General features: G+C 39.8%; 1 protein-coding gene across 3 annotated transcripts in view; it reads left to right on the top strand.

The window, feature by feature from the left end:
• Positions 1-25,214, top strand: part of KALRN (kalirin RhoGEF kinase) — a 721,333-nt gene that overhangs the window by 284,178 nt on the left and 411,941 nt on the right. For all 3 annotated transcript variants that reach the window (XM_054575198.1, XM_054575190.1, XM_054575189.1), the window contains exon 6: positions 4,135-4,257. In XM_054575198.1, the coding sequence (XP_054431173.1) occupies positions 4,135-4,257 (123 nt within the window). The remainder of the gene's footprint in view (positions 1-4,134; positions 4,258-25,214) is intronic.

The raw sequence follows: 25,214 nt of genomic DNA, 5'->3' as shown, positions 1-25,214 counted from the left end.
ACTTCTCTGTCCTGTTTTTCATCTGTAAAGTGGGCCCAATGGATGCAGTGAGATGAAGTGAACAAGTGAACGTTTTAAACTCACACACCTGACAAACATCAGGGCTGAGATGAAGAAGCAGCCTTTCTCTGGCTGTCAACTAATGTCAGTTTTCTCATTGACATGCTTTTATTCAAAACCTTAAAATGTAAGCTTCAGTGATGAATATGCCTTCTGATCCAGGAGACTCAATAAAAACTATTTTTTCCAAATTGAGCTGATTGTCAACCAGGATGCTTCCTTCCTTCCTGAGAACCAATTATCTCTTGCAAATGAGAAGTCCAAAAATGAAGAGACCTGCCCATAGTTTCGTGAGTAATTAGTGACAGAGCCAGGCTTGGAACCAGCCTAGTGTTCATCCAACTTGACTGCACATAGCACGTAAGTGCACACATGCACACATACATAATTCTCTCTGTAGCCAGTTTCACTGAATGCAACAGAAGTGAAAATGACCCTTCTATCCAGCCAAGCTTGCAAGGGTGAGGATTATATACCATTAGGCAACAGATTCAGGCCCAGAGTAGATGGGACAGTTCCTTAGCAAACAGCCACGTTGGAGCACGGTCCTGATATCACATAGTACCAGTTGGTCCCCAGAGCAGGTCTTTTTCTTTCTGCCCAAGACATGTGCCACCTCTTTGCAATGCTGCCTCCAGCACAGCTAAACTTACCCAGAATGCCCAGCCACCAGAAACAGCTTGTGGGCTCCAACATGGAATGCAGAATTGGGTGGAATGGCATGGCCTCAGATCCCATTCTGTGAGAAGCCCATTCAGTGTGGTGCACAGTTACTCTAGTACTCTCCACTCTGGCATGGCTTTTAACTCAAGTGTCTTACTGCTTTCTACTCTAACTGGCCTGTGTTGAGCTTTCCTTGCTCTGTAGTCCAGCAGAGACCTGGTGCTGCACCATCTAATATTCTGAAGCTAGCACATTACTCCACTGCTTATTTGCATATCTAAATGGCACCTCAGAGAAAATACAGGGAAGGTCACTTCTCAGCCACTGGGATAACCAAAAATATGTGGAGTGATCTTTTTTCATCACAGATTCCAAGGACTTGAGGCACTTCACATGTCCATTTACTTTATTGATTCTTTTGTCAATAAGGAAAAAAGATGAGAGATTATTTTAAAATAGATTTGAGAAGCAGAAATTTAAAGATCAAAAATTATAGAATGAGATTCCTCTAAACTCCTGGGTACTTGTCTTCTTTCCCCCCTGGTGCTTAATAACAATTTTAAAGAAGCAAAAGCCCTGCCCTAGTGCCTGCAATGTGGGGCTGGCCATAGCTCGCAGACCCAGTGCACACAACAGACATGGACCCAGCCTCTACAGGAGCCCCCAGCCTGAAACATCCACTGACACTTGCAAGTAAAGATGGTACTTCTGCTCTTTATTATTTGTATAGGCAGCCAAAAGTGATCCAGGTAATTTAAAAGGGAGAATCATCTCTTAAATCATGCATGTTTGCCTTCAGACGGTGATGTTTTTATACTTAAGTGAGTTGTCACAGTCTCAACGCCTCTTTTTTGACCACCAGACATGTAAATCTAACTGCCTATAGGGCACCTACAGTTGAAGCTCTCATAAGCTTCTCAGACTCGGCACATTGAAAACTGAGCCCACTGTTTCCCCACCTCAGCTTCATATCCTTCTATTTAAATAGGTAGTACCTATGGTGGCAAGTTTTTTTACAAGGACGCAGGTTGCCATACCAGACACCTGGCTCTTCTTCCAAGCTCTTTCTTGCCCTCTCTCCTAGAACCATAATGAGTCCCCAGTCTGGTTCCTAGTAGACCTCAAGCCAGCCCACTTTTCTGGCTCTACTGCTACTCCCCTAAGCCAGGCTTCCAGGTTCTCACCCTCTCTCACTAGAGTTGCTGTAACAAAAGCCTCCTAACCATTCTATCTGCCCCATCTCACCCCTCCAATCCACATCCCACACTGTTATCAAAGCTCACACCATTCTTCACTGCTCAGCGTAAAACCCTCCTCTGACATCTTGCTGCCCACAGTCTATAGTCCAGATTTTTTGAAGACTGTGTCCAGGGCTCTCCATGGTCAGCCATCCTGTCCACCTCCCCAGCCACATCTTCTCACATTAGGCTCCAGAAGCACAGCTCGGGCGTTTTCAGATCCCTAGGTACACTGGCCTGCCCCACAGTTCTGTCCCCTTCATTGCTCCTTTGCTTGGAGCTTGCATCCCACTCATCTTCACCTGGCTAATTCCAAACTGAGTGAAGGCTCAACTCACGTGTCACCTGCTCTGGGAAGCCTTCTGGGTTCTCCCCTGTCCCCACACCATGAAGGGGGAAGAGTGCTACCTTGATAGACCATATTGGCCTTTATCTTGATAGAGTGCTTTTTTCCGTGTTGTGATTTTAAACAAGCCGTATGCCAAGCTGTACTAGCATTGTATCCGAGTCCCTGTCTGCTTTCCACACTGGCCTTCAAGCCACTTAAACTCAAGAACCACATATTTGTCATTTTTGCCTTTTATTGCCTTGGACAGTGCTTGGCACACAGAGAGTCTCCCTTAAATGTTGGTTGAATGTAGTTAAAAAAGTGCATTCACTTTTCTGTTTAGAAGATAATAATGAATAAGGCTGCAGCTGTACTTCCAGGAAAGCTGTATGATCTTTGCAGCTTCTCAGCCTGCACCTGTGCTCAGCTTCTGTACCTGAGCTGCAGCCATTGGCCCATCCCAAATTACAGAGCATCAGTTCCAAGTATAGCTGTGCTTTTCTCCAAAGGTTTCATACACTTCCTGGTTGTTTTACTTGATCTGACCGATCTGGGCAGGAAACTACAGAAAATTCAACTTAAATTGGCTTGAATAAGGGGAAGAGTTGAGGAAGGGAGGGAGGGAGGGGGCAAGGGAAAGTGGTGGGGGGTAGGCAAAGACAAATGTATTTGAAAAAATTAATTAATTAATTAAAAATAAAAAAATAAACAGGCTTGAATGATAAAGAGGATTTCTTGACTAAGGTACTAAGGGAATCCACAAACAAGCTGGAGATCAGGGAGGCTCAATCAGGGCTCTGCCTGTGTTTCCTGCCATTATTTTTGCTACACCCTTTCTTTGCCCATAGGCTTCACCCCCCAGATGCCTACAGAATGGCTCAGGGTCTGCATGGCTCAGCAATTTGAGGCTCAGGTTCACAATGACAGTATCAGAGGAAGAGAGGTTGTATCTAAAGAACTAGGGTTCTGTCTTCCCAGAACATTCCAGCAAATATCCCCTCATGTTTTATTGTACTAAGTTGAATAACATTCCTATTTCTGAGAAAATCCCGTTGACCAGGAACTGTTATACACTGATTGGCTTAGATCTGATGTCCTGAGGAGGGATAACCTTTAGAGTGATCCGGCTCTCTCTAGAGTTGGGGTTCTGGTCAGCGACCTTTAAAGCATGCGGGGTGCCTGGGAGAAACCTACATGACAACCAAGGTACAGAGCTACAGGGAAGAAAATGGCTCTGTGCCTCTGTGCCAAGTAGTACTTACTATACTCTACCCTTAAAATCTTCTTCTAGTTCCTGATGGGTTATAGCAGAAATCCTGGACTTAGGAGTCTGTGGAACTACAAGAAGGTTGATTCAGTTCAAAGTCAATTCAACAAAAGCATGTCGTTGGTTACCATGTACATGGCATGTTAGTGAGCTCTGTTGCTTTCAGCAATGTGTTCTCTCCTCAGCTGGGGCAGTAGGGGATAGATTAAGCCTCCCAGCTTGTCCCCTCATCACCTGTCCCAAAAACATGCATGGGGACCTCTTGAGGCTTTCTAAAAGTTTTTATGAAGGGCAAGTACCTAGGGGTAGTAAATAGCTTTCACCCTCATCTCCCTGATTCTCTTACTCTTTTTCTGTTAGGCTCTGTGGAGAAACACAGAGACAAAATGGTGGGTCCCTATGCTAAACGTGAGGGCTCTGCTGGGAAACCAATCTGTGGACTACACTGCTCTGAGAGTGATGACTTGTTCTCACTGGGAAACAGCAGGAGGGCTTTTTTTCTTCCAGTAGCTCTGAAAGTGTTGCACTGTTGGTTCCATGACCCTTCTGATTACTCTGTATGATCTTGTCCCATCTAGATGTTCGACTGGATAAGCCACAACAAGGAATTATTTCTCCAGAGCCATACAGAGATCGGAGTCAGCTACCAGCATGCTCTAGACCTCCAGACACAGCACAATCACTTCGCCATGAACTCCATGGTGAGTGGAACACCTGCTATCAGCACTGCCTCTGGGGGCAGGAGAGTGGTGAGGGAAGGGAACAGAGGAAGGATGAGAAGAGGCACAACCTGAGTAAGAATAAGGAACTCTGGATGTGTGGATCCTTGAGCACACCTCTTTCCAAAATAGGGACATATGCCACCCAGCTGTTCTGCAGCAGATTATGACCCCATTTCTGCCTCCAGATCTTGTTTTACAAGGTGAAGGGAATTTGCTGGGGTTGTAGAAGGCATTAGCTCAGGGCAAGACTAGAAGGGAGAATCAACAGTTCCACTCTACTGACTTAACCAACTAACATGTGTGTTACTGAGCTGATGAGGGACCACAGGCTATGACACACTGGGATTGAGTGAATAGGGGCTGTTTAGACTGGGTAAGAGGAGCATAAAGGAGCACACAAATGCTGCCCTCATATATGTGAGGGACTACCTTGGAAAGAAGAGGGTAGAACTGCTTTGCATTGGTCTTAGAGGCACAACTGTCTGAGGGACAGCAGTTGGAGGGGGAGGCAGGACATGACTCCCAGGGGTTGGATATGTTGGGAGTTAGAGAGCTCCCCTTGATGGGGAGTTTGCAAGAAGGCCCTGAATTCAGAGAGGGATATTTGCTTGCCGTGTGGCCATAGCAATCAGTTTACCTCTCTGTTGGGCAATTTCTTCATCTCTAAAATGGAAATAATAATAGCTACCTTAATACAGTTGTAAGGATCCAAATAATTAAATTGTAAGTTGATGGGAGCTGTGCCTGATACATAGTAAGTTATTAGTAAATATTGGTTTGATGATGATGATGATGATGATGATGATGGTGGTGGTGGTGGTGGTGGTGTAGGAGTCTAGTTCAGATAACACCTGTGATCCCTCAAAAAACATTTTGGGATACTATTTTTTCCATATGGTCACTCTAAGACTTCATTTCAAAATCTTGTCTGCCCCATGACCATGTATTGTATTTGAAATTCCTGCAACCTAAGTATGCCTCTTTCTTCTCTCTGCCAGCTCTTCTCCTTGTACTACTGATCCATGTATCTGAACACCAAAGATTCCTTATCATTTTAGCCAGTGATACTGATAGGGGAGCAAGTGTTTGAAAAACATACACGTGGAGGATCACAGAGGCCGGGAAGGAAGAGAATTTTGTTTTCTACTAGGTTGTTTTAAATAGGCTACACACTGTACTTAATATACTGAAGGAGAAATAGATCTGGCCTCAAGTTGTTCAGTGTCTAGTTGGGGAGATAACTCAGATAATCATGGTGCACCTTGATGTGTGCCATGATAGAGATATGCTGATTTAACCAAGAATCTTAAAATCTCTGTGGTTTAAGACAATAGGGATTTATCTCTTTTTTTTTTTCTCTCTCTCTTCTTTCTTTTTCTTTCCCTCCCTCCCTCCCTCCCTTCCTTTCCTTTCCTTCTTTTCTTTCTTCTCCTCACCCAAGGATGTGTTTTTTTATTGATTTTAGAGAGAGAGGAAGGGGGAGAGAGTGAGAGACAAATATCAATGTGAGTAACATTTACTGCTTCCCTCCCATGAACACCCCAACTAGGGACCAAACCTGCAACCTAGGTATGTGCCCTGACCAGGGATTGAATCTGTAACCTTTTGGTGCATAGAACAACACTCCAACCTACTGAGCCACCTGGCCAGGACAGGGGATGTTATTTCTTGTACCTACCATGTGCCCATCACTGGCCGATGGGAGCTCTGCTCATCACAGTCACTCGGGGACCCGGGCTGATGAAGCAGCCACAGTCTCAGATGCTGCCAGTTGCCTCACCAAGCAAAGCATGTAGCCATGCACATACTGACTCTGGAACCATCCACTGAGAAGTGACACATGCCACTTTCACTCATATTTCATTAGCCAATGCCAGCCCCACAGCCATATCTCACTTTTGGGTGGAAGTGTATGGTCCTAACACATGACGGGGAGGAGAGAGTCAGATTTTGTGAATGTCCCTAACATCTAGCACAGGGAGCCATTGCAGGATATAATGGAGAGATGAACATCATGAGATTTGCATAAAGATAACTCGCTGCAGAATAGAAGGTTGTTGGCCCAGGCAGGGAAAACATCAACATTGATTTCATTATCAATTTTAGCCACAAAAAATCTTGTGTCTTCATCTAAATGTAAAGACTCATTGCCTGACAACTAGTCTCCTATAATTATGTCCCCTCCCTGACTCACTTTAGTCACAGAAGAACGGAGCAATTGACCACAGGTGATTAAGAATGTGAACTCAATGCTGTCAAGTTTGATTATCTGTGCTCCTTATGGATTTCCCCTGGTGAATTTTACAAGTTCTCTGCCAGAGTCTTCATGTCGCCCAACTGCCTGGTCCTAAGGCAGACAACTCATTTTTATAAGAAGCAAAGACAAACATAATTAGGGAGATAAGTCTGCCCACCAAGCCCCTCAAAACAATGAACTACAAAGCTATGCAGAAAGAACCTTTTGCTTTGAATTATTTGCACCACTGCTTGTCTCTGTTAATATGGATAACTGAGAGTTAGTGGCACATCAAAAACCTTTTCTCTGACAAATTTACTTTTGAAATCTCCATATTCAGGAGAAAAATGAGGGGGAAAAGTTACTGAGGGAAGCATCTTCTGCAGCTGGGAGAGAAAGAAAAAAAGTTTAATATACAACAGCCAATTAGCCTATTCCAGCCCATCTCAAAGTCTTTCACCCCCTGAATAGGTGCAGCTCTCTGTAGCGTGGTTAGGCTGGATCTCCTCTCTGCCTGCAGGACAAGGAATCAAATTGCTTGGAGTGTGTGCTTTATAAACAGAGCCCAGCTTTGCTTTTGTTAACTGGGAGGTTTACAGGTTTATTAAAAGGAACTTCCAAAAGAGGTATGTCAGCATCCCTAACAGGTGAAAGGAGGGAATTACAGACTCCTTTTCTCTAGCCTGAGTGATGGAAGTTGCTGCCAAGAAACAGATAAATACAAGCAGCTACTCTTGGAGCCCAGTGACTATAGCAATGATCAGTTACTTGGGGGAAGTTAGAATGTGGATTGTTCTGTAAATTCACTGAGGTGTTTCTGTTCTTGGAAGTTGTACACACACCTATACACACAGTCACACATCTTTCCATGTAAAGGTACATACATGTAGCATACTTTATTTTAGGCTACAGCGGAGCTCTTTGGTATTTACTCCTGTTTTATAACTGAAATAAGCCAGTGATTTCTTACTTTTGGGGAGATCACAGACCCCTCTGAAATCTAATGGAGGTGGTGGGTCTTCTCCCCGAGAAATGTGTATATAAACAAATTGTTTTAGATAATTGCAGGGAATTCAAAAGAATTCTAAAGCCTATCAGTTAACTTCCCCAATTTAAGATCCCAAGAACCTAATGACTTCATTTACATATTCCACAAATAATTAAGGATCAGATACTGTACTGGATATTGGGCATGTAGTGGTGAACAAAATAGATGGTCTTTTCCATGGAGGTTCTGTGTTAAATATACAATCTAATATAAAAAATATACTTAAAACCAATAAGTTTTATGTTGGAAGAGTAAAGGATGCTGTGATAGAGTATAACAAAATAAGCTCAATTTAAGTAAGGGGAGGTCGGGTGTATTTTCCAATCAACAATCAGTACCAATTTGCTCATTGTTCATTCATTGATAGTAATTGATAATCTGTGAATTAAACATATAATGTTTAATGTGCCAAAGAACATAATTAAATGAAAATAATAAATTTATAATTTACCTGTTTTCATGTGTTTAGTGTCATATACTGCTTAAATACCCAACTCCAGCTAAGGTGACTCTTACTGAGAAATAATTGTGTATCATTAAATCATGAAGAAAAAAATCAGAAATTTCCTAAATGTTATCTATGAATTGGTACCAATAAAGGGTACCAATTACTAACATGCTGGGAGGGTGGGAGGGATACCCTACTGAGTATTATATGTGAGCATCTCTAAAAGAAAAAGGTTAAAATTGTTGATTTTTTGGCTTTTTGTCTAACGTGTTTTTTGCAGTTCCCACTAGGGAATTCTATTCTTTTGATCTTTAAAAAATAAATAATAATAATAATAAAAATAACCCACCTACTAAACCCAGTAGGAAAATATTATCTGGGTTCTCATAGTGCCTCAGAAAGCCAGGTTTCTTGAGTTCCATGGAGCTCTCCTCTTTTTAAGTTAAGCCTCCTGTTGTGGAAGCCTTTATCATAAATTCTCCTTCTCCTGAGTGTGGTCTTCTCTTCTGATGGGAGTGTGGGCAGATAGAAGTAGGGTTGGGTTATATTATGCAACAGAACAATCATTTAGCTATTCAGTTCTAGTACTTCATGAAAAAGACACAGGAGTAGATAAAAGCGCAACACAGCCTTATTTACATTGTCATTAGCCAGTTCTTTAGGAAAAATTAATTGCTAATGGTTTCTGCCTAGAATTTTAAAATATGAAATAATACTCATTTTCTATTATTATAACCATGTACAATTAGGCAGTAGGAATCCTTTCTGCTGTGGCCTGTTTGATAGCCGTTTGAATCCTATTAATTATATCACCAGAGGTATATATTGCCACTTGATGGCGTACAGATCAGGCCCATTGCCGCAAAACCTGTGGTGCTCTCTCTTTGTTTTGAGGGATGATTACAAATGGTAGCACCAAAGAAAAATCAGATCTGGAGCAAGAGAAGTAAAGATTCTGAGGCAGGTTTCCTGACCCCATTCTGAGAATACTTGCCCTGGTGTCCTCTGTTTTCTTAGATTCTGTTGTCAAAGGTAGACCTAAACCATGATTCGGAAAAACTTCCCCACCCCCAAAAAAGCAGCACTTCCTATTATGACACTATTTCTAAATTTTGGTGTGTAAACACACACACACACACACACACACACACACACACACACACACAATTGTGATGTTTAAATAGCCAGTATTTGACTCTGCCATAGTTGTAAAGCCCCATTATAAACACAAAACCCAATAAAAAAAGAGGACATCAATCTTATCTGGTATGTGTTAGTCTTTTTAGTATATTTTTTTCAAAGAATCATGTAGTGAGCTTGCTAAAAATGCAGATTTTCTTTTGGCTTCCATCCAAGTTCTAGAAAATTGTAATTTCTGGGGGATGGGGGCTGTAGGAACCTAAACTTTTAACAATTCACCAGGTGATTTATATGTACGTTAAGGTTAGAGAACTGTTGTTCTCTATACATATAAAATAGCTACTCACTAAAATAAAACATCTCAAGTTCTGAAAGAGAGTCTACTTCCAGCATGATAGCATAAGGAGTTCCACAGACCTGTTTGTCAGTGAAAATTATTGTTTCATTATTATTATTTGTAATCCTCACCCAAGGATATGTTTGTTGTTTTTAGTGAGGGAAGAAGGTATATGGGGGAAGAGAGAGAGAGAAACATCAATGTGAGAGAGAAACAGCAATCAGTTGTCTTCCATACGTCCCCCAGCCAGGGATCAAACTTGCAACCTAGGTATGTGCCCTGACTGGGACTTGAACCCACACCCTTTTGGTGTACAAGGCAACACTCCAAGTAACTGAGCCTCTTGGCCAGGGCTAAAAGCATTTAAAGTCTCTGGAAATGGTTTTAAGTGTGTACATCAAATGAAGGAACAGTTATTCAGCAAAATCCACTAAACCTCAATAAGAACAACGAATCTGTGCTATTTGAACCAAGATCCTCTCTCACCCTCTCCCATCCCAGTTTGATAATGTGAAAACTTCACTCCAGACTGTCACATCCAAGGATACAGGGCTCCCTTTCTCCCCAAGCTCCCAGATGGAGCATTTCTTATCCTGCCCTAAACTACCTGTTACTACAGTTAAGTTCTGGTTGAGTGTGGCCAAGAACTGGAAACTCCGTCTGCTTAGCCACCGCTTATGGAACAGAGGCTCTGCCATGGGTGCAACACTGCTGAGAATTGTAGGTCCTCGATTGCCCTTGCCCCAACTTGTAATGTATAGCCATGCTGGGAGAGGCAAGCCAAGAAGATCCGAGGCTACTCACCCACTTCCACTGAGTGTTCAGCTCTTAAAGTACGGATGTCACTCAGGGAAGCACACCATTTTCCCTAATGCCAGCTCCAGAACCCTGACTCAGAGATTTTTGCCTGGGCATAGAAAGAAACTGTAGCACAAAGAGTGCCAGATCTTTTTCCAAAGCCGCTGACTTCATTTGCAACAGAGAGTGGAGAAGTTCAAACCAACAGCACTCTCAAAAATGCCTTTACAGAGGCTCTGGTGAAAGGCAATTGGGAAAAGATTGGTAGTCGTTGGACATACAGGATTAATGGTAGGCATGCTAGTTTTCTGAAGAGAACTGGGAAAAGAGACCTTCTAGGACCAGAACAAATCTCAAGCACTGACCACAGAAACTATCCCTTCAAAGGAGCCCAAATATGATTGGGTAAGTCTATGGAGTGATTTATGTCTGAGGACAGTGTTGAAAACAATAATTCGTGGAATTTACAACTGGATGTGGTCAGGAAAAGAGAAAGTTAAAGAGAGCACTTCATCCCAGGGTGACTGTGCCACCCTAAGACTGCATCCCCTAAAGAGCAGCATCAGAGGTTTCTGCTGTACGGGCGGAGGTGAGGTGGAAATAGACCTCACTAAAGTCTGGCCAGTTACTAAACAAACAAGCAAGGAAATAACAATGGTAGAAGTCAGAGGATCAGTAACTGGAGTTGCTACAATGTAATATCTAAAATGTCTAGTTTCCAACAACAATTATAAGACATGCAAAGAAAACAAAAGTATAACCAGGAAAAAAATAAAAAGCATACACTGGAAAAAGCAGGCAACAGAAACTTTCTGAGAGCCACTGGATGCCAGACTTAACAAAGATGTCAAAGTAACCATTATAAATTTTTTAAAACAAACCTAAAGGAATTCATGATTGAAACAGTAAAGGAAGGTATGATAAAATATGTTATCAAACAGTACACATCAGTAAAAAAGATAGAAATTATAAAAAGAACTAAAAGGAAAAAATGCAATCACTGAAATGAAAAATACACTAGAGGAGCTCAGCCGTGGGCTTCAACTGGCAGAAGAAAGAATTAGCAACCTTTAAAATAGATCAATAGAAGTTACTCAATGTGAAGAGCAGAGAGAAAACAGAATGGCAAAAATGAACAGAGCCTCAGAAAAATATGGGACACCATTTAAGATATTATCATAGGTATAATAAGAGTACCAGAAGGAGAGGAGAGAGAAAGAGAAAAAAATATTAAAATAAATAATATATATTATTAATTATTTAACATTAATTAATGCAGCTGGAAACTGAAGGAATTTCAAGTGGGATAAATTCAAAGGATCCATAAACAGACATGTCATAGTAAAAACACTGAAAGCGAAAGACAGGGAGAAATTTTTATTTATTTTATTTATTTTTTTTCTTTCTTTCTTTCTTTCTTTCTTTCTTTCTTTCTTTTTAAATACATTTGTTTCTGCCTCCCCCCCCCCACCACTTTCCCTTGCCCCCTTCCTCCTTCCCTCCCTCAGCTCTTCCCCTTTGGTTTTGTCCATGAGTTCTTGCTATATGTTCCTTGACTTTCCCCTTCCCTTCCCTTTCCCTGCCCGCCCCTCCCTCCTATAAGCGGAACCTAACCAACAATACAAAGATGCAAGGAAAATATGACCAGCAACACTGAAAGGAAAAGAAATCAACAGAGATAAGAGGGAAGGAGGGAGAAATTTTTGACAGCAGAAAGAGATTTGTCACAGGGAATCCCAATAAAATTAATAGCTGATTTGTCATCAGAAACATTGAGCCCAGAAGGAAGTGGGATAATATATTCAAAATGCTCAAACAAACAAACAAACAAACAAACAAAAAACCTGTCAACCAAGACTCCTATAATACAGGAAAGCTTCTTTCAAAAATGAAGTGAAATAAAGATATTCCCAGGTAACAAAAATAATCTGAAAATTTGTTGCTAGCAGACACACCTTATAAGAAATAATAAAGGAACTTCTTTAGGGTGAAAACAAGTGACCCCAGACAGTAATTTGAATGTACACAAAAAGACAAAGAACATGAATAAAGTAATTATTTAACTATAAAAGGCAACATAAATGCATATTTCTTTTTTCTTTCCTTACCAGATTTAAAAATTCATTGTATAAAATATCCTATTAGACCTATAACATACAGAAATATAATACGTTTATTAGTAACAGCACAAAGGAGGTGATTGAGAGCAAAGCTGTATTGGACTATGGAAATTAGTCAGTATGGTAACTTTAAGTCCACAGGAACAAATGAAAGATCCAGAGATGATACAAAAGGACAATGTAACAAAAGCTGTAAACATTTCTTTGCTTTCTTGTCTCAGCTTCTTTAAGAGACATAAAATTACAAAAAGCAATAACTGCAATGATCTCATGTTGAGTTTATAGCATTCGTAGATATAATATATAATAACAATGTTACAAAAAATGGGGGAAAAGAATGCTATATAGAAGTAATATTTTTATATCCCACTAGAATTGTTAGTATAAATCTGAAACTGATTCTGATAAGATGTTCATAGTAAGCCCTAGAGCAACAGCTAAGAAAATAACTAAAAAGCACAATGTAAAAATTCAGTAAAAATATTAAAATGCTACATTATAAAATATTTGTTTAATGAAAAAAAGCAGTATAGGAGGAATAGAAGTATTAAAAAAGACATGTAACATACAGAGAAAATTTAATTTTTAAGCATATTTTATTGATTATGCTATTATAGTTGTCTCATTTTTCTCTCCCCCTTTTCCACCTCTGCTCTGCATCCCTCCAGCATCCCCAACTTAGTTCACGTTCATGGGTTGTACGTTTAAGTTTTTTGGCTTCTCCATTTCCTGTACTAATCTTAACCTCTCCCTGTCTATTTTGTACCTGTCTATTCTCTGTACATTTTCCTCCATTCTTCCCCTTCCCCCTCCCCACTGATAACCCTCCATGTGATCTCCATTTCTGGGATTCTGTTCCTGTTCTATCTGTTTGCTTAGTTTGTTTTCGTGTTTTAGGTTCAGTGAGTTGATGTGAGTTTGTTGTCATTACACTGTTCCTAGTTTTGATCTTCTTTTTCTTAGATAATTCCCTTTAACATTTCATATAATAAGGGCTTGATGATAATAAACTCCTTTAACTTGACCTTATCTGGGAAGCACTTCATCTGCCCTTCCATTTTATTCTCTGCCCTTCCATTCTAAATGATAGCTTTGTTGGATAGAGTAATCTTGGATGTAGACCCTTGCCTTTCATGACTTCAAATACTTCTTTCCAGCCCCATCTTGCCTGTAAGCTTTCTTTGGAGAAATCAGCTGATAGTCTTACAGGAACTCCTTTGTAGGTAACTGTCTCCTTTTCTCTCGCTTGTTTTAAGACTCTCTCCTTATCTTTAATCTTGGGGAATGTAATTATGATGTATCTTGGTGTGTTTCTTCTTGGATCCAACTTCTTTGGGACTCTGAGCATCCTGGACTTGCATGTCTAGTTCCTTTGCCAGACTGGGGAAGTTTTCCTTCATTAGTTTTTCAAATAAGTTTTCAGTTTCTTTCTCTTCCTCTTCTCCTTCTGGCACCCCTATAATTTGGATGTTGGATCATTTAAAGTTGTCCCAGAATTTTCTAAGCCCCTCCTCATTTTTTTGAATTCTAGTTTCTTCATTCTGTTCTGGTTGAATGTTTATTTCTTCCGTCTGTTCCAAATCATTGATTTGAGTCTCAGTTTTCTTCCCTTCACTGTTGGTCGACTGTGTATTTTTCTTTACTTCACTTTGCATAGCCTTCACTTCTTCCTTTATTTTGTGCCTATACTCAATCATTTCTGTAACCAACCTGATTACCAGCGTTTTGAACTCTGCATCTGATAAGTTGACTATCTCCTCATCATTTAGTTCTTTTTCTGGAGTTTTGATCTGTTCTTTCATTTGAGCCATATTTCTTTGTCTCGGTGCACCTGTTATGTTTAAAGAGCAGAGCCTAGGTATTCACCAGGGCGGGAAACCCACTTCATTGCGTTTTGGCTCTGCATATGGGGGAGGGGTCAGAGAGGGAACAATGCCATTTGCTTGGCTCTTACCCTACTTTCAGTCTCACTTCCCCTGCTACCCACAAGCCAGAGTTTTGAGGCTTTCTTTTCCCACACTGGAACCCTGAGTTGTGTGGTCTGTCTCATTCCCTAGTCGTTCCTCCTGGTTTATCTGCATTCAAATGTGGGACCACCTGGTCTGCCAGCTGCCGTCTTGCCATGCATTCTCTCTGCCCCAACTGGCTGTCTCCGGCCCTCCTACCAGTCTGGATGAATGTTTCTTCTTTAACTCCTTGGTTGTCAGACTTCCGTACAGTTAGATTTTTCTGGAAGTTCTGGTTGTTTTTTATTTTTAAATTGGTTGTTATCCTTCTTTTGGTTGTGTGAAGAAACAAAGCATACCTGCCTACACATCCATTTTGGCTGGAAGTACACACAGAAAAAATTTAAATGGCTGGTAGAAATGCAACTATCATCAATAATAAAATTATATGTGAAAGGATTAAGCAATCATCTAGTCAAAGGTAGAGATTTTTAGACTGGATAAAAGGATAAGACCCAATTACATATTGTCTATAGGTAAAATAATTTAGATCCAAAAATTATAATAGATTGAAAATAAAAGGATAGAAAAATATGTATAATTCAAACCGCAAACAATTCAAAAAGAAGGCCAGATTGGCTACATTTATAATAGACTTTTAGGTAGGCTTTGAAACCAAAATGGTCACTAGAGAAAGGAAAGGACATTTTGTAATAATCAAAGTGTCCATTTATCAGGACTAGATAACTATTATAAAATATACATACCTCAAAACAGAAACACCAAAATACATGAAGCAAAAACTGAGAGAACTGAAGGGAGAAATACAATTCAACAATAATAAAAAAGATAGACTCCAATAGCCAACATTCTTTTTATGACAAAATGCTCATCTTTATTTTTTTCAGAATTAAATGTTTATTTAACTATAGTGTTATTGTCTTTTTTATTCTTTTTTTCATTTAATTTATTTTCTTTATTTTTTTAAAATACATTGGTCTCTGCCTTCCCTCCACCACCTTCCCCTGCCCCCACTCCCTCCCTCAACCCTTCCCCTTTGGTTTTGTCCATGAGACCTTGCTACACATTCCCCAACCCTCCCATTCCCTTCCTTTTCCCCCGTCTCCCCCCTCCATCCCTCTTGTCTCCATTCATTTCTTTTCCTTTCAGTGTTGCTGATTTTATTTTCCTTGCATCTTTGCATTGTTGGTTAGGTTCCACTTATAGGTGAGATGATATGGTATTTGTCTTCCGTCACCTGGCTTACTTCACTTAGCATAATGCTCTCTAGTTCCATGCATGCTGTCGTGAAGGGTAGTAGTTCTTTTTTTCCTTCTGCTACATAGTATTCCATTGTGTAAATGTACCATAGTTTTTTGATCCAATCATCTACTGATGGGCATTTAGGCTGCTTCCAACACTTGGCTACTGTAAATTGTGCTGCTATGAAGATTGGGGTGCATAGGTTCTTTTGAATTGGCATTTTGGGATTCTTAGGGTATAGTCCCAGCAGGGGAATCACTGGATCAAAAGGCAGTTCCATTTTCAGCTTTCTGAGGAAATTCCACACTGCTTTCCACAGTGGCTGCACCAGTCTGCATTCCTACCAACAGTGTACTAGTGTTCCCTTTTCTCCACAGCCTCACTCACACCTGTTGTTTGTTGATCTGTTTATGATGGCCATTCTGACCGGCGTGAGGTGGTACCTCATGGTGGTTTTGATCTGCATTTCTCTGATGGCTAGTGATGCTGAGCATCCTTTCAAATGTCTCTGGGCTCTCGGTATCTCTTCCTTGGAAAAGCGTCTGCCCAGGTCCTTTGCTCATTTTTTGACTGGATCGTTTGTCTTCTTGGAGTGGAGTCGAGTGAGTTCTTTATATATCTTGGAGATCAAACCTCTATCTGAGGTATCATTAGCAAATATATTTTCCCATACGGTTGGCTCCCTTTTCATTTTGCTGATGTTTTCTTTAGCCGTGCAGAAGCTTCTTATTTTGATGAGGTCCCACTTGTTTATTCTCTCCTTTATGTCCCTTGCTTTAGCAGACACGTCAGTGAAAAAATTGCTGTGTGGGATATCTGAGAGTTTCCTGCCAATGTTCTCCTCTAGGACTTTTATGGTGTTGTGACTTATATTTAAGTCTTTTATCCATCTTGAGTTTATTTTTTAGTATGGTGTCAACTGATGATCATACTTCAATTTTTTGCATGTAGCTGTCCAGCTCTCCCAGTAGCATATGTTGAAGAGACTATTATTACTCCCTTTTATACTTCTGCCCCCTTTGTCAAATATTAGTTGCTCATATAGACCTGGGCTTATTTCTGGGTCCAATACCCAACTTTTAATAATGGATAGAACCACTAAGCAGAACAAGAAAACAGGAGACTTAAACAAAGGGATAGAAAACTATATACCAAATACTTTTATTAAAAAAGAAAAAAATCTCAGTTAAGTACCCTTCCACTTGAAAGGCATTGGGAACAGAAGAGTAAACTAAACCTAAAGCAAGGAGAATAAAGGAAATGATAAAGATTAGAGTGTGAATTAATGAATTAGAAAAAAAGAAAAACAATATACAAAATTAATAAACCAAAAGCTGATTCTTTGAAAAGATCAACAAAACTTATAAACCTTTAGCTAGAATGACCAAGAAAAAAATTACTAGAATCAGAATATCAATACAAGAGGAGACATTATAATAAGCCTTACAGAAATAAAAAATGGTTATAAAGTAATACTATAAACAGTTGTATGACATTAAATTAGGTAACAGATGAAATGGACAAAAAACCAGGGTCAGATGGCTTCATCACTGAATTCTATTAAACATTTAAAGAAGAATTAATACTAATTCTTCAGAGGCTTTTTCAAATACTAGAAGAGGAGGAAACACTTCCCAATTCATTTTATGAGGCCAGTGTTACCGTAATAACAAAACCAAATAAACATTGTCATTTAGAAGTATGGATGCAAGCATTCCCAACAAAATATTAGCAAACTGAATCCATCAACATATAGAAAAATTGTACACTATAACCAATTGGGAGTTATCTGAGGATTGTTAGGTTGTTTTAACATCAATAGAATGAAAAAACAAAAACAACAGAAAAGCACATGATTATCTCAATAGACCCAGAAAAAGCATTTTAAAAACACCTAACATCTTTTCATAATTAAAACACTCAGCAAAATAAGAATAGAACTTCTTCAACTGGATAAAGGTCATCTATGAAAAACCCACAGCTAACTTCATATTTAATGGTGAATGATTGGACACTTTCCCCCTGAGATCAAGAGCAAGACAGGGACGTTTGGTATTGCCACACCTAATCAATACTGGACGTTCTAGCCAGTGCAATTACTCAGGAAAAAGAAAAGTTATCCAGATTATAAAGGAAGACGTAAAACTACCTCTATTCTCAAATGGCATGATCTCATACATGGAAAATCCTAAGGAATCTACTAAAAAATTATTAAAACTAGTAAATGAATTCAGCAAGCTTGCAGGCTACATGATTAGTACACCAAAAAAATTTGTATTTCTACAGAGTTTCAATTAACAATCTGAAAATGAAACTAAGAAAACCTTCCATTTACAGTAGCATCAAAAACGATAAAATAATTGGGACAAATTTAACAAAAGAAGTGCAAAACTTGTATTCTGAAAAACACAAAACATTGTTGAAATAAATTAAAGACATAAGTAAAGGGGGAAACATTTCATATTCATGGAATAGAAGACTTAATATTGTTAAGATGGCCTCAAATTTAACATATCTCTATCAGAATCCCAGCTAGCTTCTTTGTAGAAGTTGACAAGCTGGTTCTAAAATTTATATGAAACTGCACAGGACCCAGAATAGCCAAAGCAATCTTTAAAAAGAGCGAAGTTGGAGGACTCATATTTCCTGATTTCAAAACTTAACCACAAAGCAACAATAATCTAGACAGTGTGGTACTGGCACAAGTATATAGATCAACAGAATAGAATTGAGAGTCCATAAATAAACCCATATGTCTATAGTCAACTGATTTTGACAAGGGTACCAAGAACATTAAATATAGAAAGACTAGTCTTTATAACATAGAGTGCCGGGACAACTGGACAGCCACATATAAAAGGATGAAGTTGGACCCTTATATCACACTAAATTAAACATAGATAAATTGAACTTTATAAAAATTAAGAACTTCTGTGCTTCAAAAGATATAATCAAGATTGTGGAGACATCAAGATGGCAGAGAAGTGAATGGAAGTCACACTGACCTTCTCCCAGGACCAATCTGGAATTACAACTAAATTGTAGAGAAATCACCTGGAATAAACAACTGAGCAATAGTGAGAGAGGAGCCGTATAACTCAGACAGACAGAAGAATCAGCACAACCTAACTGGTAAAGAGGAGGGTAGAGACTCAAGAAGGCAGGCAGAGAACCCACAGGTGGCAGTGCCAGAGGGATATTGAAATGGCCAGTTGGATCCCCGTGAGAAGAGTGGGGTCTAAAACAATAAGCTGGGATCTCCAAGCTACAAAATCAGAGCCCAAAAAGCATACAGATAACAGCCAGCAACGAAAAGCAGCAGGGTGGTTCTGTGCCAGAAACAGGTGGCTGGAGACGCAAAGAGCCTTTTAAAAAGCCAACACATAAATTTTTATTTGCAGCCACTTACCCTGGGCTCCAGCAAAGGCAGGGGCAGAGTGAGCTAAAGATGCTGGAAGAGAGACTGGGAAAGGAGGCTTTGAGGAGAGAACTGAGAGAGTAGCCGGTGGGATCCTGGTGCTGACTCATCCCCATACAGCAGCAGCCATGTTGCTCAGGGGACTGATCTGCCTGAGCCAGTCCCCAGACCAGTCCCCTGAGCAGCAGCAATGAAAGGAACCCAATAACCCCACCCCCAGGAGGGACTCCACCCCCCCAACCCCCGCCGTGGTGTCTAAGTTTGACTGCTGAGTACAGAGTGACTAGATTAACAACTGGAGGAGACAAACACAGACAGTAGATTCCTGAAAGTCTCAAACAGACTGCCTAAGGTCAGATGGGGTCAACATCTGACATCATCAGAGGCAGATCCACAAAGAAAAAATGGTGGTCTCCTAACATAGAAGTTCATACCACAAGTCAGAAAATCAAATCAGATCAATTTAAGAAGCAGAAGCAAAAGAGAAGAGTCTCACAAATAATGGGAAGATAAAGAAACAACCCCCAATAAAATGGAAAGGAGGAATCCCCAGAAAGAGAACTAAATGAAGTAGAGGCAAGTAACTCTCAGATACTGAGTTCCAAACAATGGTTCTAAGAAAGCTGAATGAGCTCAGTGAGCTCAGGGAGAATTACAAAAAACTACAGGGAAGCTATGAGGAACTTACTGCGAACTATATCGGCATGAAAAAGGACATAGAAACTATCAATAAGAGACACGAAGAAATGAAGAATATCATTTCTGGATTGAAGAACACAGTAGAAGGAATCAAAAGCAAACTGGATGAAGCAGAGAAACAAATCAGTGAGCTGAAGGATAAGGTAGAAAAAAGCTCTCAAAAAGAGCAAGAAAATGAAAAAAGACTCAAAAAGAATGAAGAGGTGTAAGGGAAATGCAGGACATCCTGAAATGTAACAATATCCATATAATAGGGATACCAGAAGGAGAAGAGGATGAGGAAGGGATAGAGAACCTGTCTGAAAAAGTCATGATGGAAAATTTCCTTAATTGGAGGAGAGAAAAAGTCACACAAGTGCGGGACGCACAGAGGGTCCCATTCAAGAGGAACCCAAGGAGGCCCACTCTAAGACACATTATGATGAAAATGGCAAATATCAAAGACAAAGAGAGAATCTTAAAGGAAGCAAGGGAGAAAGAGGTAGTAACATATAAGGGAGCCCAAATATGGCTCGCAGCTGACTTCTCAGCAGAAACACTGCAAGCCAGAAGGGAAGGCAAAAAATATTCCAAGTCTTGAAAAGGCCTGCAACCAAGACTGCTCTACCCAGCAAGGCTCTCAATTAAAATGGAAGGCAAAATAAGGAATTTCCCAGACAAAAGAAGGCTAATAGAATACACCTCCACCAAACCAATACTGCAAATTATGCTAAAGGACTGCTTTAAGATGAAGAAAAAGTTTCTATGAATACCCAGTTCCTTTCACAATCACCAATACTTGATATTACCAATATTTTTAATATGTATTAATCTGATTGTGACAATGATGTGGTATTTTAATTGTTACATTATTATTTGTTGAAACTAAACCTGTTTTTGTATATTTCTTGCCTATTTCTATTTTTTAAAAAAGCTTTAAATAACTTTTTGGTATTCTTTATTCATTTTTTTAAATTAAATGTTTGTAGAATTTTTTCCCTAGAAGAAAAAAATGAACTATTAACCCTTTTTAAAATATGTTGCAAATACTTTCCTATTCTATTACTTGCCCTTTAACTTTTTTTATGTGTATATTACTGTATAGTCTTAAATGTTTAATATAGTCATATTGTCAATATTTTACTTTATAGCTTCTGGGTTTGAATATTTTACTTCATGGTAAGAAAAATTTTATTCTGTGTGTTCTCCTAAAACTCCTTAGATTTTACACATTGATTTTTAACACACCTGAATATTTTTTGTATAATGTGTGAAATAAGGCTCTATATGTGTTTTACTTCACATAATAGTGGTCCATGAACCTTATTGGTTGAATAAGCCTTATTTTGCCTATTGATTTGAAATATCAATTTAATCATATATTACGCTGTTAGATATATACGTTTGTTTCTAGAGTACTCATTTTATTTCATTGATTTCCTTGATTATTTTTTTTGCTGGTGTCATGTTGATTTAATTGCTGAGACTTCATAATGGATTTAAATTTTTTAATATTTTATAATGGATCTTGACATTTAAAAAAATAAATAAACTCAATCTGCATTAAGAAAGAAAGAAAGAAAGGAAGGAAGGAAGAAAAAGAAAGGAAGGAAAGAAGGAAGAAAGGAAGAAGGAAAGAAAGAAAGGAAGAAAGGAAGAAAGAAAGAAAGAAAGGAAGAAAGGAAGAAAGAAAGAAAGAAAAGAAAGAAAAGAAAGAAGGAAGGAAAGAAAAAGAACTTCTACCTTCTGCAACAACATGGAAGGAAATGGAGAATATTACTCTAAGTCAAGTAAGCCAGTTGGTGAAAGACAAATACCATATGACCTCGCCTAGAAGTGGAATCTATTTAACAAAATAAACTAACAGACAAAATAAACCACAAGTATGGAAACATGGAGCAGACTGAAAGTGACCAGAGAGGATGGGGAAGGACGATAGTGGTGGAAAGAAGAAGGGACTAGACAAAGAACATGTATGAATGACCCATGGACATGGACAACAGAGTGGGAATTGGCTGTGGGAGTGGGAAGTGGGGGTGGGATGGGTTGGGGGGTAAAGGGGGAAAAATTGAGACAACTGTAATAGAATAAACATGATTTATAAATTTAAAAAATAAAATAAAAATAAAAATGTAAAAAAAAATGGACAGAAGATCTGAATAGGCTCTTCAAAGAAGATAAACCATGATCAATAAGTGAATGAAAAGACTCTTGGAAGTGCACAAAAAGATGTTAATTATCTGGAAAATGCAAATTAAAACCACAGTATGATACCATTTTACACTAATTGGGATGGCTGTAATAAAAATGACAGATAATAATATATGTTGGTGGGGATGCTGAAAATTGAAACCCTTGTATACAGCTTGAGGGAGCATACCATGGTGTGGCTACCTTGGAATAGTCTGATATTTATGTTAACAGTTAAATATTGAGTTACCCTGTGACCCAGTGATTCAACTCTGGTACATAGCCCAGAGAAAGGAAAAGCTATGTCTACCCAAAATATCCACACATTGTACACAAACGTTTATAGCAACAGTATTCATAATAACTAAAAGGTAGAAATAACCCACTTGTATATCAGCTGATGAATGGCTAAACAAAAGGTGGTGTTTCCATATAATGGCATATTATTTGGCCATAGAAAGAAATGAAATGCTGACATATGCCATAACACAGATGAACTTTGACAACATTTTACTAAGGGAAAAAAATCCAGTCACCAAAGACCACATATTTATATGATTTCATTCATATGAAAGTCCAGACTAAGCAAACTTATAGAGACAAAAAGTAGATTAGTTGTTGCCTAGGTTTGGGATGGATGGGAGATAGGGGGACAATAGCAAAAGGGTACATAAAGGTTTCTTTTTGAGATGAGGAAAATGTTCTAAAATTGACTGTGGTTTTGGTTGTACATATTTATATACGAAATACTAGTATACTAGTATTGAGTTTGTATACTTTAAATGGGTGAATCGTATGGTATGTGAATTATATCTCAATGAAACTGTTAAAAATAAGAAGAAAAGGACAACCAGAGAGTGAATATTTTTAAGTGGGTTCCCACTAGGTTTAAGATACCACTTTGTTAATGGTTAAAGGGACTGCAACACAGCAGACACCAACCCTGGTGGTGTTAGCGAAGCTGAGGTGGGAGGATCAGGTGTACCACTTGGCATTCACTCACTGGTGTATTCAACAGACTTTTCTTGTCTGTATTCTCTGTGTCCTTTGCTAAACTCTGAGAACAACAAGATTCATAAGACACAAAGCTGTCTTCAAGTACGTTGCAGTCCTGAAATTCATGTACCTAATGCAAAGAGAATTTTGCCCACTAGGATGTAAGTTCCTGAGAGCAGAGCCTTGTTTCATTCACACCTGCATCACCAGGACCTATAGCAATGCACCTAGTAGGTTTCTAATAAATGCTTATGGAATGAACAAGGATATTAAACATGCCACAGTGTCTGTCACCAACCTGGAGCAGAGTTTGGGCAGCAAGGACACAGAGCTGGTAATGAAGAGCCTCCACTTCTGAGGGAGCCCTATAGGATGTGATTCCAGCAGAAGCTGAACAAGACAATGAATGAGAGCAGTCCCCAGGCGATATACATTAAAGTCCAGGAGCTATGGAACTAGGTGATCTTTCAAGTTCCACCTGACTCAGCCTCTTTGTTTCTGAGCTTCTAATCCTTAAGATGGAAGTAAGGCCTCAAACATGTGTCCTCTCTGACAAGAATGAATGGGATCCAGTGTTTGCTGTTAACACTGGGATTCCTAAGGCAGGCCTTCTAGGGAAACCTGCGCTTCCCAAAGTACTGCATGTACCACCAGCTGGACCTTTCCTTGCTCATCAAGTTGAACAGGATGCAGTGTTTATATCTTTACAGCCTTATGGGTGGAATCTCCCTTTTCTTCCAACTCAGTGAGCAGGTTAGATTTTATTTTCTGATCTGCTCAGGGTCCATTTATGATCCCTGTTCTTGGCACCAGTGTCAGCATTAAACTTATCCTCAGGAAAGAAGAATGTGCCTTGAACTAACCTGGTGAAGCTGGTACACATGTCTTAGGCAGCAGTCCTCCACCCTGGCTGCCCACTAGAATCACCTGCAGAGCTTTGAAAAAATACCACATGTGGGCCCCACTGCCTATTCTGGAGTGAAGCCCAGGAAATCTGTACAAGGTTGAGAACCAGACTGAGAATTACTGGTCCAGGATGAAGAAAATTAGCCAAGGGACAATTGCCCTGGGGTCAAGCTTTAAAGCCACTGGACAGTTAACCTATGGAAATGGAGGTGAGGACTTCCCTTCAAGGTCAGGAGTATCCAGGGAGAAAGAGTATCTGTGTTTATTCCCTATTCCTTGTTCCCCACCCCAACCTCTCTAGGTGCTCCATTAACCTTTACCCAATGGTCTCTATTCAGCCATGTTTTGGGGATTGGCTCCTATACAAACAAAAAACATAGGAAAACCCCTTGGTGTAGGCAGAGGCTTTTTCGGCATCAGTCTGGTACATAATACTGGCTTCTCTCGCCTGCTGCCCAGTCACTTGGCTTGGTTCCCTTCTGAAAGGCTTCTCTGAGCTGACCAGCAGGACTTGACTGACCACTCAGTATTCTGATTCATGGCTGGCACTGGTCTGCTTCAGCTTCCTCTCTTGATCATGCATTGCCCCCATCGCCTGGACCCAGATTCCCACCCCCACTTCTCCATCACTCGTAGTTCTCTGCCCACACTACTGGTACCTCTTTTTTGGCTTCAAACCACTGCTTTCTGGGGCCTTGTGTTAGCATGTTCTTTGCCCTCAGGTTGTTGATTGTGCCCTTTGAGCATGTACATCCAGTCACCCTGAATACAAGGCAAGATGTTGATTAAAGGGGCAATAAGGCATGATATTGATTAAAGGGGCAAAGTGTTACCTTAATTCTCAGCTTTCCTGTGGTTCCCTGGAGTCAGGGACCTGTTTGTTCCCCAGGGTGACTGGCCTTGGGTTTATAGGGGGGAATTATTGCTCCAAGGAGGGAGAAGACAAGAGAAGCCACTTGCCAGGTTCCTGCCCACTCTGGAGCTGGGCTCTTCTGGGAATTCCAAGGGCAAGTCAAGGGCCCCAATGGCGAGGCCTTATAGATGTAGAAATTTTTATTGAATTCTCTCTCCCAGGGCACTGTTTCTCTCAGACAGGGTTTTTTTAAATCTTTGGGAGAAATGTTTCATTGTCTCTCTTCTCCCTTGAGGAATGTCTTTAACCAGCCCAATTTCTTCCACATTTGTGGCAAAGTAAAATAGCAAGATGGGAAAGAGCATGGGCATGAGGAGCTAATTGTGGCTCTCTGGTTCCTTCCTAGCTGTGTGATCAGAGGCAAGTTATTTTGGTTTTTCAGAGCCTCACTATTGCATCTGCATAAATGGGGAATAATGATTGTGCCTTTGCCAGGGATGTTGTAAGGATGAGATGTGATCATGCATTTTAGGCACAACATTTGGCATGGTGTTATACT

This window comes from Pteronotus mesoamericanus, unplaced genomic scaffold, assembly GCF_021234165.1.
Source record: "Pteronotus mesoamericanus isolate MK-2021 breed Mesoamerican mustached bat unplaced genomic scaffold, CSHL_Meso_final contig_27, whole genome shotgun sequence".
In the NCBI taxonomy this organism is placed as follows: Eukaryota; Metazoa; Chordata; class Mammalia; order Chiroptera; family Mormoopidae; genus Pteronotus; species Pteronotus mesoamericanus.
The sequence above is the reverse complement of the archived record's forward strand: the minus strand, read 5'-3'. Positions and strand labels throughout refer to the sequence as shown.